General features: G+C 34.9%; 1 protein-coding gene across 1 annotated transcript; it reads right to left on the reverse strand.

Annotated features, from left to right (window-relative positions):
- Nucleotides 1–15939: 15939 nt before the first annotated feature.
- On the reverse strand, nucleotides 15940–17516 carry LOC116266020 (probable aspartic proteinase GIP2). Its single transcript, XM_031647069.2, has one exon. It carries the CDS (start codon nucleotides 17462–17464, stop codon nucleotides 16151–16153), a length of 1314 nt encoding a protein of 437 aa, XP_031502929.1. The 5' UTR covers nucleotides 17465–17516; the 3' UTR covers nucleotides 15940–16150.
- Nucleotides 17517–18401: the final 885 nt, after the last annotated feature.

Below are 18401 nucleotides of genomic sequence, written 5' to 3' on the forward strand. Positions count from 1 at the left end.
TCATTATTTCAATATTTTTCTCTTATAATTTAATATTTTTCTTATTTATCGACTTCATCAAAACTAAAACTCAAAGTAATGACCCAATATTGGAATCGTGTTTGAGGGTCAACAACCCGATTCCATTTTCAAAAACTTTTCTCTTTCATCAAAAATATTTATTACAAAAATCTTAGGTGTATACGATAGTATGAATGTCTATATATGAATGCTGTAGTAGGAATGAATCATGTAGGATCAATGTGTTCATGCATCCACATTCACTTAACATCACAAATAAGCACAATCATATCTCCAGAACAACTTAAGTAAGATGAGATAGAGCTCTAACTAGGTAGTGACCGAATTAGAGCAAATTCTCAAACCTATTTAAAGTCTTAAGAGAACACTAAAATAACTTTAAAAAATAATTTCTCAAGCTTTCCAAATGATATTTTTCAATTCTAGTTTTTTTCAAAATGTTTCACATTCTCAAATAATTCTCTAAGAATCTTTTCAAAAGTTTGAAACATCAAACTTTCAACATTTTTCTCAAACACTACACTGCATATAGAATGAGAGGATGTTTAAGCCAAAACAAAATGCATCAAGAATAAACATAGCCCTTGGATTGATTATCCCTGGTAAAGCCGCCGGAAACGGTTGATCCTCGTACCGATGGGTGAGTCCATTTCTATCTCATTTTCAAAACAAAACTTCATTTTTTTGGTAAACTCCAAAATCCAAAACCAAAAGAAATTTTTGGGATGCAAACAGGTAGTCATGAGAATATGGGACCAAGTGGTGAAGAAAAAATCATCAAAATGGCTGCTCAGTGCTGGCTGTTGAAAATTTAACAGGAGTTGTTGCTGGTTGTCTTCTGCTATATATTGTTGGTACAACATTCTTTAAGTGTAAAGACAAACGAACAGTTAAATTTTCTTGGAGAAAATCTTCTGGACTGAAATTGAAGGAATCGACAGGTTAGCTACAATGTTGCTCAATATTCTATTTAGTCCTAGTTTGATCCTAAATATGTACATATTTTTAACTTGCTACAAGGTTTACTAGAAAAGTTACTTCATATATATATATATATATATATATATATATATATATATATATATATATATATATATATATATATATATATAACTTGTTGATGCATGTGTTCTGTGCTTTAGGGCTCTAGCTTACTTTGTTTTCAGGATTTTCTAACTATCCCCCTAATGGCCTTAAAGAATCATCCTTCACTTTTCTGGACCTGTGCAAATGTTGTTGATATTTTCACCACTTGTTATTAATATATATGTAAACTTGATATTCTTAGACATGCATTTACCACTGTTTCTAGAATTTACTTCATGTGTTTAGGTTGAATCTGGTGATCTTCTTCAGCTCAAAAGTTGAATCATTTCATGTGTTTATGTTGTTTGAATTCCATTCAAATAGTAAGTTATGTCTTCTAGCATGGAAAATGAAAAATATCATCCGATGCATTGACAGATATGGAGGAAAATGAATCTTTTTCATCTACTAAAAAGGAAGTTGAATCCAAGAGGAAAAGAACTTCAGTTGTATGGAATGACTTCACATTAGCACTATAAGGGAAACAAGTTTGCAAAATGCAACCATTGTGGAGAACGATTAGGTGGACATAGTTCTAATGGTACAAGCCACTTAAAACAATATAGAGATACATGTGCCAAAAGATTGATTGCTCATGGAAGGCAACAAACTTTGTCAGTTGGAGTTAGTGAATGTGTTGCCACTTCTTTTTGTCTACATAAATTTGATATGGATGCTATAAGAAAATGTATGGCTAAGTGTACAACAATGCATGCACTTCTTTTCAGTTTTGCAGACTATGAATATCATAACGATTTTCTAAAAGCTTGCAATTCAAGGTTTGTTCCATTTTCTAGAAAAATACTTATAAAAAAGGTTCAGTCAATGTTCAAGACTGAAAAAATGTGATATCAATGAGTTTTAAATAACCATATGCAGCGGGTTTCGTTGACATTTGATATGTGGTCCTCACAACATATATTAGGATACTTGTACTTGACAGCCCAATATATTGATATAGATTGACAATCACACTCTCATATACTTAATTTTATACATGTGCCTCCACCACATAATGCAATTTGTATAAGTGACATTTTATCATAGTGCATTACTATTAAGTGGAAAATTCAATTGAAGTTGTTTTCCATTACTGCTGATAATTGTTCAGCAAATGATAATGGAATAAGTTTACTAAGAATGACTTCAAAAGGAAAAAACAATATTTCATTTCCATTGAAAGGGGAATACTTTCATATCGTTGTGGTGCACATATTATAAATCTCATGGTTCAAGATGGTATGAATGATGGTTGATACAATTTCAAAAATTTGTGACAGTGTCAAATATGTAAGGGGATCACCAAAATGACTGCATGTTTTCAAGCAATGGGTTTGGATAAGAAAAGAATTTTAAACTATGATGTTCATACTCGATGGAATTCTATATTTATAATGTTGAGAGATGCATTGTTATTCAAAGATGTCTTTAAACATTTGACATCGTGTGATTATAATTATGCATGTTTGCCTTTTGAGGATGAGTGGTCTCATGCATCTGATTTATGTCAGTTCTTAAAGGTATTCTATGATACAACAACAAATCTATTCTCTACCTCTAAGTAGGTAACATCTGATCTTGTTTTTGAAGAAGTTTTATCAATTTACCATCATTTGCATAGACATCGTGGAACATCAAATGAACATATAAGGGCATTGATTTGCAAAATGCAAGAAAAATTTGACAAATACTTCAAGAGCTACGATATTCTATTTGCAATTGCAGTTGTTTTAGATCCTAATTTCAAGTTGTCATACTTGAAGTATTTGTTTGATGATTTGGATAAACCAAATGCAATAGTAAAATATGAAGTTGTAGAGAATATCCTTCATGAATTGTATGTTGAATACAAAAACATGTATGATGATAGTGACACAAGTAATATGCAAAGGGACAATGCATACACTAGTACAATGATTGCAACGGAAGAGTATAGAAGCGTGGCTAGATGTGAGCTCAAAGCATACTTCAGCTCTGTATCTCCTGTAGTAGCTCCCACAGGTCTAGACAAATATTTGATTGATCCAATGGAAGAAATTGCACATAATATAGACTTCAACATATTATCTTGGTGGAAGACAAATGAAAGTAAATATAAAATTATAGCAAAGATGGCTCGAGATGTATTAGTCATTCTTGTATCCACAGTTGCTTCAGAATCTGCATTCAGTATAGTAGGAAGAATTTTTAATGATTATCAATGCTCAACTTCTCCTGAAAATATAGAATCATTAATCTGCACACAGAGTTGGATTCGTGATGCACACAACTTGGGTGAAATATAAGATGTTCATAGTTCAATCTAATTTATTTTACATATTAATATAGTAGTGTGCTTAAATTAACATGTGTTACAATTCTCATGTTGCAGGGCACCATTCTGACGAGGAAAGTTAATCCAGTGCATGATTATCATGGTATTTTTTTTTAGTTAATGTTTAGTATTCCATGCATACAAGCACATGTTAATTTTTATTAACATTTCTTTTTCATGTTAAATTGTAGATGCACATTTCAAGGTTGATGATGGACTTTGAAGATGTTTACTTTGAACATGCCACATTCAAGTTAATTTTATTTCTAAACGATGGTTTTGTTAATTCAAATGATGGTGGTAGTGGTGGTAGTAGTGTGAACATGCCACATTCAAGTTAATTTTATTTCTAAATGATGCTTTTGTTAATTCAAATGATGGTGGTGGTGGTGGTATTAGTGTGAACATGCCACATTCAAGTTAATTTTATTTCTAAATGATGCTTTTGTTAATTCAAATGATGGTGGTAGTGGTGGTATTAAATGTGAACATGCCACATTCAAGTTAATTTTATTTCTAAATGATGCTTTTGTTAATTCAAATGACGGTGTTGGTGGTGGTATTATTGTGAACATGCCACATTCAAGTTAATTCTATTTCTAAATGATGCTTTTGTTAGTTCAAATGATGTTGGTGGTGGTGGTATTAGTGTGATCACGTGACATTCAAGTTAATTTTATTTCTAAATGATGCTTTTGTTAATTCAAATGATGGTGGTGCTTGTTTGGCGAAGTGGGCTAGTGACAAGAGAAAACCTATTTTTATTTCTTCTAATTCCTTTCATCCGTTTTATATAGTTTCTTCTGTTGATATGTTCCTTACTGTTATTGGTTTTCTTTGATTTTCTATTTCTCATGGGTGCCAAAATCTTTAACTTGTTTACTTAGTCTTAAGTTTGACCAAGTACGCAAGATGGTCTCTTGTTAACGACAGAAGGTTGTCTTGTGTGATAGTGGGACAGGCTCTTGAAGTAATAGTTTCAATTGTTGGCAATTTTTTGATTGGTTTTTGTTTCTTCATTGAGTTTGTTTAATTATGGATAATGTACAAACTAGGATCGGCTGAATCCATTATTAGGAAGCATATAGTCCGTGCAACTTCACAGTTTTGGTGTTCTTGTCTGTTCTTGATTGAGAAGTTAAATAAATAGCGGTTAATTTTAAAAACCGAACAGTCCTGGCCCGACCTAGCCTGATGCCCAGGCCTAATTGTCTTTAATAGCTTGCCTAAATTCATTTTATTCAATGGTTATTTTCTTTCTAGTTTGCAATTTGGCTACATTAAGCATTTATTTTTCCCTCGTCCCTTATCCTTTTTTTGACCCTGACCATTCACAAACAAGAAATAACATATATTGATTGAATGTAAAACAACAAAATGACACAACTGAACTACAACATTGCCTCGATCAACAGTCGAAGCATCAATGCTTTCATAGCCCTCATAAGAACTAGGTGGAACTTGTTCAATACATGCAATAATGATGAAAACCTGTCATAAATAACAATGCATAGGAACGGTAACAAATTGCATAAATAATCAAAAACACTGGAGCTGACCCTTTATCAAAAGATAAGTGTCATAGAAAAAGGAACCTACATATAAATTTTCATCTGGTTGGAGTTCTTTTAAAAAACCTAACAACATAGTAAAGTTTTTATTGCTCCACCCAGCTAAACACATTAGTTGATAAAGCAGAACTACATATGACAATTTTGAGAATTTGCATATTGGATATAATTAATGTTCAACATCGTTTAAAAGTTTATAAAATGTATGTGTTTCTTCATTAGTTTCAACTAACACTCACCACTGCTTCCATCTTTGGCAACCTCTATAGTAGCATTGAAAAATGTCTCAACCAACATTTCTCGCATCTCAGCATCATTTTGAATCTTTGATGTCGTGATGAACTTGTTCTTATTGCATGTGTTACCATAGGCTCTCCATGATAAATCCGATCCGTGTGATTTTTACAAAAACCATGACAAATGATGTCATCTAATACATCTTCCAGTGTCTTGAAGGCACAATTTTACACCTTGCATAAGAGCATTTGATCTTTTGGTTTACCATTGAATGTTTTGGATAGTGAAGTGAAAAAAATCTTTAATTCCAACCACATATTTTGGACTTACCTTATTCATAACATAGAAAAATTAACATGAGAATATTTATTAGAATCAAATTTAAACATAAACCTTAGATAATCAATATTGATTAGTACTTGTCAGATTTTGTCAACCATAGTGATTACTTTAATAACTGGAAGGATGTTTTCACAATAGAAAACGGTATGAATTTTAATTTCTAAAAAAATATATTATGAAAGATTAAGTTCACAAGGTCCTAAAATTTCTGCAAATTCAAATCAATTGCATAAAGATCTCAAATATTTTGATCAACAATAATAATGAAGGCTAAATGCATGTTGAACAGTAGTTTGTGCAGAGAACACACATACAAAACGTCAAGTGACAACCAGACTAGATATAAGTGCATGAATCTCCTTTTCTCTCTCTCTCTCTCTCTCTCTCTCTCTCTCTCTCTCTCTCTCTATATATATATATATATATATATATATATATATATATATATATATATATATATATATATATATATATATATATATATATATATATATATATATATATATATATATATATATATATATATATATATATATATATATATATATACATATATATACATATATATATGGATAGAATAGTGGTAGACTGAATAATAACATCACTGCGTTGATCTGGTGTGTAAAATAGAAGCTAAGATGGCTCATTACATATATATATATATAACACCTATATGGATAGAATAGGGGTAGATTGAATAATAACACCACTGCGTTGATCCGGTGTGTAAAATAGAAGCTAAGATGGCTCATTGGAAGGTGAGTCTTCTTTTGTATGTAGGTCGTCTTTGCCTAATTAAACGTAATATCAGCTTCTTGGCTACGTATTGGATGATGGTCTTTTAAACTTCCTAAAAGCATCACTTTGTATGTAGGGCGGAGCTGACCTGCGCTCCCTATAGGAATCAAACAGATCTCTCCTTGCCAGTCGAGTATGCAAAATTTTTTAATAAAGAAGCCCTCATCTTCACTTGGCTATCTAAACGGTACCTTGAACCAGCTAATAGCCTCTAGACTATAAAGAAACTGTGGAAGGGTTCTTGGTGCTAGGCTAGCGTAGGATGGGTTTGGCAATACATTGGAAGTCGTGAAATTGAAAGTAGGGAATGGTCTGGGCTGATAAGTGGACTGACTTCATCTTAATGGACGGGATCACTCATTAGGAGTACCTTTGGTGGTCGAACAGCAGAAGTCTCTCTGTCAAAGGAAGTTACACAAGATTTGACACCTCATTGCAGACCTCAGGAGATTTCGATGTGAGTAATCTTCTTGTCAGCCTAAATAAATAATGATAGGGACGAATTAGTTTGGACCTCAAATAGTATGAAGCCTTTGCAAAGTAGTCAAATCTGGAATTTGACTAGAAGAAGTGGTAGAAGAGAGACCTGGAATTAGTTGGTCTCTCTATGTTGCCTGCTATGGAAGGCTTATGACTCAAGATCGTTTTAAAGAATGGGAAATCCCCCTAGCGAACAGACGCCCTTTGTATATGCAGAAAGAAGAATCGAATGAGCATGTCCTCTAGCGTTGGCTGCAAGATCGCCCATGCTGTTTGGAAATGGATTTCTTCTAAATTTGGTAAACGCAGAGTCCCATGGTCCTTGGTCCAACATGAAATTCGCCTCCGGAGCAGCTGCAAAATCGACGCCAAGTGGCTAAGAAGCTGCTGGTTGGTCTGTGGTGTGCTGGCATCTTTGGTGTTTCACAAACAAGGCCTTCCATGACGCCATTGAATTTGTATCCAGCGACAATGAAAGATCTATGTGGAGACTTTCAAAAGTATGGAATGGAGAGAAGATGACTGGCTCCATGTTAACGTCTGGATTGGGGCTGTTCTATAGTCGCAATGACGAATTAGATAAAGTAAAGACCACAATGTCGTTCAAATCCTAACCCTCAGAGAGACGGGTATGCTGTGTTGTTTGAAGAAGATCAAGGTGTCAAGTGGCAGACAAGCCCAGCAGGAGGCAATCAAATTTGGACCAGCTCTTTCGCTAGATTCAGAGCAGACCGCACTGTAGAGGCAGGAGGAAGATCATCTCCAATAACCTTGACTGGAAAAGTTGCCTGAAAAATGCTTTCTCTCTAGAAGGAGGCAATGGCCTGACAAATGGAAGTTGATAGCAGAAAGCAGCAACAATTTTGTTATTTTGAATCAGATGCCGATAGCCCAAGCGGGTGTTTTGAACCTACTTGTGACTTGCCAGGCAAGCAAGAGTGATATTTAGAGTTCAAACCACTCGTCAAAGTTTTATTTAATCACCCAAATCTCAGCTCAAACTTAATTGAACCAAGTTCGAGTCTTCTTAAACTCGAGTCCAGCTTGCGTTCATTTAGCTGCTTGTACACTTCTTTTATCCTTTCTTTTTTATATATTTTTGTTTACCTTCGACGTGGTCAAACCGTCAACTGCAAGTCGCGACGCCATGCATTTTTAGAATTTACCTCTCCTTTTTTATTTATTTTGTTGGTAAAATACTTTTTAAGAAAAATAAAAAATAAAAATTGATATTTTGAAGTCACATAAAATTGACAATTTCCAGACATGGTTTTAAAATACTTTATCTTGCGCTGCTGGTAGGTATATTTAAAAAACTTTCTGCATATTTAATGTTCTGCAAATTTTCTGTACGGACCACAGCGTCCGGACGGCTGCTGCCGCCTGTCGATCCTTTCTTTTCTTTCTTTCTTCTCCCTCTCCTTTTGTTTTTATTAGTTAGCCGCCTGACTTGCAATGTACGGATGGTTAAACTGCCAGCAGCCGCCGCGTCCTGGCGGGGCGCCCTTTGGGGATTTTTTTAGTTGTTTTTTATCTTAACAATAGTCAAATATTAAAAATTTTAAAAAAAAAACTTAAAAAATTGTAAAAACTTAAAAAAATTTAAAAACTATTTCCGGATGAGCACCAATTTATGTGTTTGTTTGGTTTCTTCGTGTTTGATAATAGTAAATCCAAGGCTACGTTAAAGGCCTTAAGTTTAGCAAACGAGATTTCAATAAGATGGATTTTAAATTCATATCATATGTTAAAAACTATGAATTCAAGGTCGAATGAAAATAATCCAACGCATTGTGTGATCCTAAAATCTCAAATCTGAAAGGAATACAACCTTAGAACAAGTAGATTGAAGCTATTTGTATTTTTAAACGGGGTGAGTCCTAAATAAATAGAAGTTAAGTACCTAAAGGAGAAGTAAATAAGTTTATTTGAGCTCGTGCAATCACTTGAAAGTTCGGCTTTTTTTTTTTCATTGTTAAAGATGATTTTAATAAAGTCTGTTGACATGTTATCTCCTACCTACCAGCTTATATATATATATATATATATATATATATATATATATATATATATATATATATATAAAAGAAAACATTCTACGACAAAAAATTCTTTAACATCTTAAAACATTCTACGACAAAAAATTGTTTAACATCTTAAAACATTCTAAGCAGAATTTTTTGAAATGCAGAATGGTTTCTTTATCAAACTTGAACGAATTATACAACACACGTGGGCTTGTTTTTCGAAATAAAAAAAAAAACTTAATAAATTGATATTTTATCAAAAAACTTTTAATTGTTTTTCAACTTTTCATTAGTTAGAAACAATTAAAAAGACCTCCAATTCCGGCGGTGCGGGCTCAGCCTGGACGTGTCTTCTCATTTGGGCGGCTGAACTAATAAAAAAATAAAAAGAAAGAATAATAAATAAAAAAAACTATCTGAATGAATACTTCTACAATAAAATATTTTAAAACTCTAACTTCAAAAATATTTTCATTCTTTTAAATATTTACCGGTAACACGATTACTCAAATAAATAATAAATAAAGCAGACGCAACTTTTCAAAAGGGCAAAATGTGGCGTCCTGCTTTTCGGCTAATGAAATGTAAAAATAAAGAAAGGAAGAAAACGTAAGTAGAAGGAGGTTGTTTGTTATGATTTTTTATAAGGGAGGGGAAAAGAAAAGAGCTTCCTGCATTGGGGGTCTTGCTGCGGTGAGGTACGTTCGAGCTCCACAAGTTGGATTCAAACTTGTCCATCTAAAATCGACTTTAACTCAGTTTGTTTATAAATGATGCGAGCTCTAGTTCAAATGTGTGCTCGATATGTAAAAGGAGTCAAGACTCGACTATATAATAAACATTGAATTATAACAAAAAAATACTTAGGCTACTGCAACTAAACGAGCTGATCGAGTTAAACTAGTTAACTAATCAAAAAAACAAGACACATTTAACATAAATGAGTTTTCTGAGTCGAGTTCGAGTTTTCCAAGACGAGTCAAGCTTGACTTGAGTTTGAGCCCGAGTTTTCTTAATCAAGTTGAGCTCGAGCTTACCCAACTCGAACTCGACTCGGCTCATGTGCAGCCCCATTAATGGAAAAGAGCTATAACACCCAAGTGGCATTCATGAGGGGATGCCTTTCACATCTTCATTAAGATATAACCTCCCCGATTATCATTTAAGAAAGTTTTTAAGGATACTTATAACCACAAAAATATTTAACCATTTATATAAATTTACGAAATGTTTCTTTTAAAGGTAAAAACATGTATTGGTTTAAGGGATGAATTGTTCTTTTATGAGAAATATGTTTCCATTTTATATGAAAAGTAAATGGTTTCTGATATTGAGCACTCTTTACGAATTTCCAATCCAAGTTAGGCGTGCAACTTTTAACTTTTATGAATTGAACCATTTTTTTTTTTTCATTCTTTTCCAAAAACGGGTGCATATGAAATAAGATTTCACGCGTGAAAATCTAAATTGGTGCTAAACAAAGAAGTTTGAAAGCAACCAAAAAATGCACACTTAATGTTGAATCACATACCTTAGCCTCGCATGTTGAATAAAAAGTAACATTACAATAATTAAGCTAATTCAAGCAGAGTTAGAGACAAAATGACTAAAAAATATTTAATATGCAATAAAAATCAACTACTTTAAAATTTCAAATGACAAGGACATTTTAATAACTTTGATGCATTAACTCCTTCAGTCAGCAACAAAGGACGAATACATTTTAGTCATTGTATCACATTAGCTCATAGTTTAGAAAGGTTCATGAACTAGAACTAGTGTAAGCAAGGAACCAGATTCGTACAATACTTATAGAGTGCTTGGTCGCTGCCAAATAGAGGTGCTTTTTTCAAGATAAGTTGACGAAATTGAAAAAGTTAAAATTGAAAAATAAACACGGGGGATAGTCAATTGAATTGCCGCGTCTCCCTATGATTCTTTCAATGCAATTTAATTCAATATTTTAATCCATTCTTGTAATGTATCGTCTTCATTTGTCGTGCAGTCAAAAGTTTATAGCGTGATTTAAATAAATCACTTGATGTATAGTTGAATGCATCATGTTCCTGTTCATCTCTCTCTCTATCTCTAAATGAAATTTTGGGAGTATGTAAAACCGCAAGGGTTTAAGAAATTGTGAAAATTAAGGCAAGGTTTATTGCAACTGTGTATCAACTGTCATGTGTCTAAAATGAATATATAATTCTATGCGTCGTGAATGGGAGCATTGTCTAATTATTTTTTTTTTAATTGCAAGTACTTCAAATTAAATTATTATTGAGCTTTCCATCGCCGAGTGATCTTTCTGCAGTTTAAGCGGCTGATCTTTAAACTCTTTGAATGTCGAAAATATTATAATTTGCCTGAAACCGGTTACTGCACACCCTCTGTGCATGCATGATAATGACCAAAATGCCTTCACTAATTAAAGTAAAAAATATAAAAATTTCTAAAAATTAAATTGTCCATTCAAAATTTCTAACACACACTCCCAACTTCCTTCTTTTTACGTGCGTATTTGTTAATGTTTTTTTCCCAGTTTTTCATGCATTCTTGGTAAATACTCAAAAAACTAAATTCGTATGCTATAATTTATAAGTTTAAAAAATTTTATATGCAAATTTACTAAACGCCGTCGCCGCTGCCTTTTGTACTTTTTTCTTTCTTTTCTCTCTCTTCCCAAACTGCCAGCTGTGAGCCGCCGCGTCCTGGACCTGGACATTTTTAATTGTTTTCTTATTTCATTTATTGTTAAAAAAACAGTTACGTATTAATAAATATTTTACTGAATGAACATCAATTTATCATGTATCTATATTTATAAAACATGATACGTGGCTAAAAACTACGAATTTAAAGTTTGATAGGAAAGTTCGACCTTACATTTATTAATCTAAAATTTTAAGAGTTTCAGATCAGTGCGAATGTGAGATTTAGAGTCAAACAAACACAATCTTTAAAAACAAATAAATAAATCAGGATGGTTTTATTTTTAAACGGGTGAGACATAATTGAGTTTCTCTCATCTCCTGCAATGTCTTCGAAGGAAGCATAAATGAGTTTCTCAGAGCTCGTGCAATCTCTTCGAAGTAGAGCTCCTTTTTCTAAAAAAAAAATTATTTCATTGTTTTTTCTTTGTTTAGAATCAAGGTACGGATAATTGCTTAATTTCCCTACATTGGAATCTTATATATATATATATATATATATATATATATATATATTGTTTTTCACACGCCAATGTTAAGTAAGAAAAAAGAAAAAAAAAAACATAATGTCTTAGTCACGTGAAATTAACCTATACATTTTTCTTTGGCTTATGCTTTTAACATTCATGCATAAAAAAATTTCAAGGGCCATTAAAATTCTTTATATTTATTACTCCGGTAATCAAATTATAATTTTTTTTATTTTACAACCTTAAAATGTTATATAAAATACCATTACAATAAGCTTAACTATTTTTGTATTTCTATAATATAAAATAACAATAACCATTCACACATACACACAAATTAGTCGATGGATGGCATATTGACTATGGCGAGTTTTTGCGAAAAGAAAGAAACCTAATAAACTGACATTTTATCAAAAAAATAATTTAAAATCTTTATCTTTTCTACTATTTTTCCACCATGCATAGGCAAAAAAGATAAAAAAAAAAAAAAAATGAAAGATGGACGTGGCGCCTCTTTCTCCTCACTTTAATCATTAACGCGTGCAGGGCCTGCAAGGTGGGCGGCTGATCTAATAAAAAATTAAAGGGAAGAAAAAAAAGAAGAAGAAAATTGTAGCCGAGCGAGTAAGATCTCCAAAAGATATGAAGCAGGAATATTCCATGCAGAAGCACCAAATGAAATAATTTTAAAACCGTAACTTGGAAAAGAAAATAGTTTATTCTTTTAACTATTTATCAATAATACGACGCATCAGTCAAATAAACAACAAGTTAAAAATGGAGACGCAACGCAACATGGCAAAGCAAAACTTGGCGTGGTTAATAAATCAGAAAGGAGGAAGAAAACGGATGATCGCTGTCATAATTTCATGGATCCAATATGGTTGGAACTATAATCCAATGAAAAAGAAAAGCAGAGGAACTTGTTGTTGATTGGGCAGTTAGTTGGTCACCAATCTTATTCCTATTAAGAACTAATAAGGTGTTTATAAAAATAAAGACTTTCAAAAAAACGCTGCTTAACTTTTATTAATTAACAAACACATGCTTAACAATAACATTAGAGATGTAATTGCATGTCATATGCTAACAGAGGGTGTAAACAGCTCCTTTTGCATGACCCATTCTTTAAAAAAACCGCTTGATGTGGACCTCAAGTCTACAACTGTTCGGTTTGATAAGGAGTGGAGCTGATTAAATTAAAAAATATTTTTAATATAAAATAATATATAAATATAATTAATTATAATAAAATATTATATTTTATATCTAATTAATTAACTAAATATTAAAAAATATAATATTATATTATATATATTTAATAAAATAAATAAATATTAAAAACAAATTATCAAGTCAATCCACGCTGACCGGATGAATTATTGGGTGAGAGCCCCTTTTTTGATTTGGGGCTCAGGTTGGGGCTGGAGTCGGGTTGGGTATATGGTACCCACCACTATCTTTTCATTGACAAAAAAAATTCAAATATACACGAAATTTACGGCAAAGAAGACAAAAACTCATGCCAGGTTGTCCCAAAATCTCTCCGTTGTAACGCAGGCTCAATAATAGTCAATAAGAATGAAAAAGAAAATATTGTTTTTCCACTAGGCTTAGGTTAGGTAAAGGCCACGTTAAAATAAAAAAAAATTAAAATATATGAAATATATTTTAATAGAATAAAATACATATCATTATTAAATAAAAATAATATTAAAAAATAAATGGAGCCAAATCAAGCCCGTCGGCTGACCCCGGCTAACCTGATAAGGTTGTCGGACTGGTTTTTTAGGCTAAGGGAGTGATATACAAGTCAATTTGTTTGACGGTGCAGGTTTTGGTAGATAAAGTTTTAGGAATTTTCGCTTTTTATATATTTGCTAATCAAGTGTGTAGTAGTGCCATGAGATATATTTATATTGGTGAATGTGCTACAATCCATAATGTTTTTAAAAAGCTAGCATCAAAATTCGCCTAAAGTATTACTGACGTGCTATGGTCCTCATTATTGTTTTTACTATTACCGACCCATGAAATTTAGTGCAACCACCCTTCTTTTCTTAGAACATATTTTACTATCCCTCCGCCGGCAGCCCGACCCAGCGCCCAAATTTAAAGTTTGTTCTTTATAAGATATGTTTCCACTTTATATGAAAAGTTAATGGTTTCTGATATTGAGAACTCTTTAGGATTTTCTTTTACAAGTTAAACAACTAACTTTCAACTGTCAAAACTCGAAGCATTTTTCTTTTTCTTTTTTTATTCTTTTTTCAACATATCAATCCGGCCGGATCAAAGGGGCACATATGAAATAGGATTTTGTCTGTGCAAATATAAATTGGCTCTAAATGAAAAGGTTTAATACAAACAAAAATGTACACTTAATTTTCAAATAATGTTGAAGAACATACCTTAGCTTTGCACAATGAATGAAAACTACCATTACACCAATTAACACTTTATCGCTGATTCTGTCAGGTATAAAATGGATAAAGTATATTAAATAAAAAATAATCTACTTAAAATTTTGAAATAACAAGGACATTGTAATAATTTAATTGCGTTAGGGCTGAGATATTTAAGTCATTTTATCACACTAACTCATAGTTTAGGCAGGTTAATGAACTAGAATTAGCGCTCCCAAAACCTGCCTCAAACCTTAAACAGGAACATTGATAGAGTGTTTCATCACTGCCAAGCGAATCAGCGGCCCTTGAAATGTCAGATGTCTGATTTGAATCTGAATCTAAATGTGATCAATATTTACTTAACTTTGAATTTGAATCCAATCGGATGTCAATTTTTTTTTATCAAATGTCACTGAATCCTTAATTGGGTATCATTTTTTTTGTGCATCCTATTTATTGATGTGATTTGGTCGGATATAGGATATAAATTGGGATCTCTTGACATCTCTATCTCCTACCTTTACGCTGTCAAAAATAAAATTTTATATAATAAATTTTTAGATGAGAGTGTTTAGGCCTTCTTAATCCCAAGGGATGATAGTGGACTGGGCGGTAAGTGGTCCGGCTCCTTTAAGAACTCAAGTTCGAGTCTTGAAGTGGTTATTGTCGCGTCACATCGACCCGCAAAAGAATTTGAAGCATGTTTTTGTGAAAACCCAATGAAAGGGCACAAAGGAAGACAAGTGGCTTTTTTTTAGAAATAGTGAAATGAATCACTCACCCTTAAAAAATAAAAAAAATGTCGACAACTTATTATAGCAAATGTACTACGCCATTGGGATTGGAGTCAAAACTCAGAAAAGCCCCCTCATACTTGAATTAAAAGAACTTTCTAAAAATCAAGCCTCCACACGGTTTCAAATTTTACACAAGGTGCCACTTAATTATTCACGTGAAAACATGGCAAAGAAAAAATGAACATAAGGGTCAGAAATTTTAATTTGACTTGGTACCATCTTATCTATAAAATAAAAAAATAATTGTATATTTTATATGCAGCTGTAGCCATTTTTTTAAAATATGAAGGTGGCGTCCAGACATTTATTTCCCGCAAAGAACACGTGCAAATACAATAAGGTAAAATAATACTCAAATTTTTAACGAGCAAGGTGCCCTGAAAATCCGAAGTAATTTCCAAAGTCTTTGTCAGCCCGAAATTCGGAAATCTCTTCCAGTAGAATTAGAGGAATCTAGAAAAGTTAAAATTGAAAAATAAACACAGGGAATACTTAATAAATTGGCGCTTTCTTATTATTTTTGATTCGTTCAATTATATTTAAAAAAAAAAAAAGCAAAACGAGAACGAAGCTAAGTTTCAAAGAGAAATGGAGAAGAGGCCAATGGCGAGAAGAAGAGAGCATCACGTGCAGCAACGAGCAAAGTTGCAGAAATGTTAAAAGGAAACTCGCCACGATTCCATCAATGGCAGTGCCGAATCCGATGAGAACATTACTCACAAAACGTAAACTTCATAAGATAACATTACAACAAACAAAAACCAAAACACATAAACAGAAAGCTTGCTTGTTTAAGCAGGCTTGGAAGTTTATTTATCAACTGGAGCGATTAAGGACCAACTACTGGGATCTGCCGTTCTTTCTCCGTCGGAAGAAGCGCAGAGATCAAGATCAGGAGGCGACATTGAAGCTGGCGCAGATGGTCTTCTTGAAGAAGAGAGAAGAGCTGAAGCCCATTTTGTTACTCTCCAGATCGAACTCCAGCAGGTTGTTCTCCAATTGGTAGCCACCGATGACGATGGTCGTTCTGGGGTTCACCCCTGCGTCCACCAGCCCCAAGCACATCACCCCGTTCTTCAAGTCCACCATGGAGCTGCCGCCGAACATCCTCCACCCGGCGGCCGCCCCCTCAAACGACAGCTCGATCTCCGGCACCGCCCATCCCGTGTAGAGCGTCGCCACGTTCGCGGTGCTGAAGCACGCCCCGAACGGCTTCACGGCGGCCACCCTCTTGATGCCCTTCGCCGCGGCTTCCCTCACGAACGCCGCCTCCACGGCCTTGTACACCGAGCTCTCCAGCCTCGTGTATTTGTCCACCGTGCTGATCTTCGTCCCGCCGTTTCCCTTGTGTATGTCGAGCAGCGTGCTGTTCACCGGGATTGCCTTGCCGCCCACTTTGACGCCCGTCACCTTCACGAAGTACTCCACCGACCGCTCTCCCTGGAAGAAGGACCCGGCCGTGCTAACGGGGTTGATGAGGAGCTTGGTGTAGCCGACGAACCAGGACGAGTCGATTCCGCCTCCGAAGAACAAGTTGCCCTGGGACGAACCCGACGGCAAGCAGACGGAGAACTTCTTTGTGATTCCAAACGCATTTCCAAACTGGGTCGCCGCGTCGACGCCGCTGCGGCCCAGCCCGAGAATGCCCCTGGCGCCGGCGGCCAGGCCGGAGACGATGACCTGCGAGCCGCACATGAAAGTGAAATGCGGCACGGTGACTAGGGGGCCCATTTTCAGGCCATCGACGGACCGCAAAGCGAGAACGTCGTCACCTAGATCGCCGGACGTGCCAACATTTGAGAAGGGGTTGGACGGGTTGCCGGCGCAGGTGTTGTTGTAGCAGCCGGGTCGGCGGGTGCCGTAGCATTCAGTGGTGCAGCCAAACGCGCCGGCGGCATTGCAGGTGGGCGAACCGCACGCGACGGGGCGGAAGGAGGAAGAGACGTAGTCGGTGCCGCAGTCCACCCAGAGGTAACCACCGCCGACGTCGACGGCGAACTTGCCGGTCGTGAGCGGGGTTTTGTGCTCAAAGGTGGTCAGGTACTGTTGGGTGGCGGCATCTTTTGTGACGGGAAGAAAGAGGGCCTTTGGCTTCGGTGATGCAGCAGCAGCTGCCTCTAAGCTAATAATGGAGAAAGATAACAGGAGTAAGGAGGAGATGATCAGGAAGAAGGAGACGGCAGTAAGCTGGGAGGAAGAAGCCATGGGGGAGGTCGCTCTGTGTACCAAGGAGACTGGTGTGTGCTTACGGGAAACCTGGTAGGGGGCTATTTCTAGAGATCCAGAAGAAATCGAGGCCGTTGATTCCAGGAAAAGAGATAAAAGATGCCGACAATTGAAGTGCGCACCATGTTAAACGTCCCTAGGTTGCGCCATCATGACATGGATTCAAGGGAAGTCAAATTCCTTCGAGTATTTTTCTTTCATACAACTTATTTTATTATATATGCATAGACATATATATGCATAGACATATATATTATCTGATGGTAAAACATGTTTTGTATTAAATTGGTATCTATAAACTATCATATTTTGTTTGAAACTACTGTCGTAGAAATTTAAAGGGTAAGATGGCTTTCTGTCTGTACCTTAACTGGTTATATATATATAAATGCAGATTTCACGTGAAGGTGTTGGGCGCCAATGACAATCCTCCAAAGGTAAAATTTTTTTCTGATAGGTTACGTTTGACGGCCGTTGCCTGTAAAGGAGGAGGAAATGAACCCTCGGCCGTTGTCGAGGGTTTGAGAGCATAGACAGACCCTCAACAATGGCGGAAGGTTCAAGAAGGTGTACAACTCTCGGCAACTAAACCGTCGGCAATGGCCAATGGTTTGACAAAAACCAGAACCTCTACAAGGAAAGTCTACGGCTCTGACGGTATTTTACCATCATTAAATAAATTACTGACGTAAAACAAACAAAAAATAGATCGTTTTAAAAATGGAGGACATGAATGAAATAATTGTTTTAGTTATTCATGAATTTGTTCAACAAATTCAATTTTTGAAGGAGATTTATAAGACAGGAACAATGTCTTGCTCCTGTTAAATGGACATTTGACAACAATGATATTATATGAGTGTTGTATAAACCTGTTCCAAATCTTTAGAGGAAATTTATAAAACACTCACATAAC

The sequence above is a fragment of the Nymphaea colorata genome, chromosome 12 (assembly GCF_008831285.2).
Source record: "Nymphaea colorata isolate Beijing-Zhang1983 chromosome 12, ASM883128v2, whole genome shotgun sequence".
Lineage (NCBI taxonomy): Eukaryota > Viridiplantae > Streptophyta > Magnoliopsida > Nymphaeales > Nymphaeaceae > Nymphaea > Nymphaea colorata.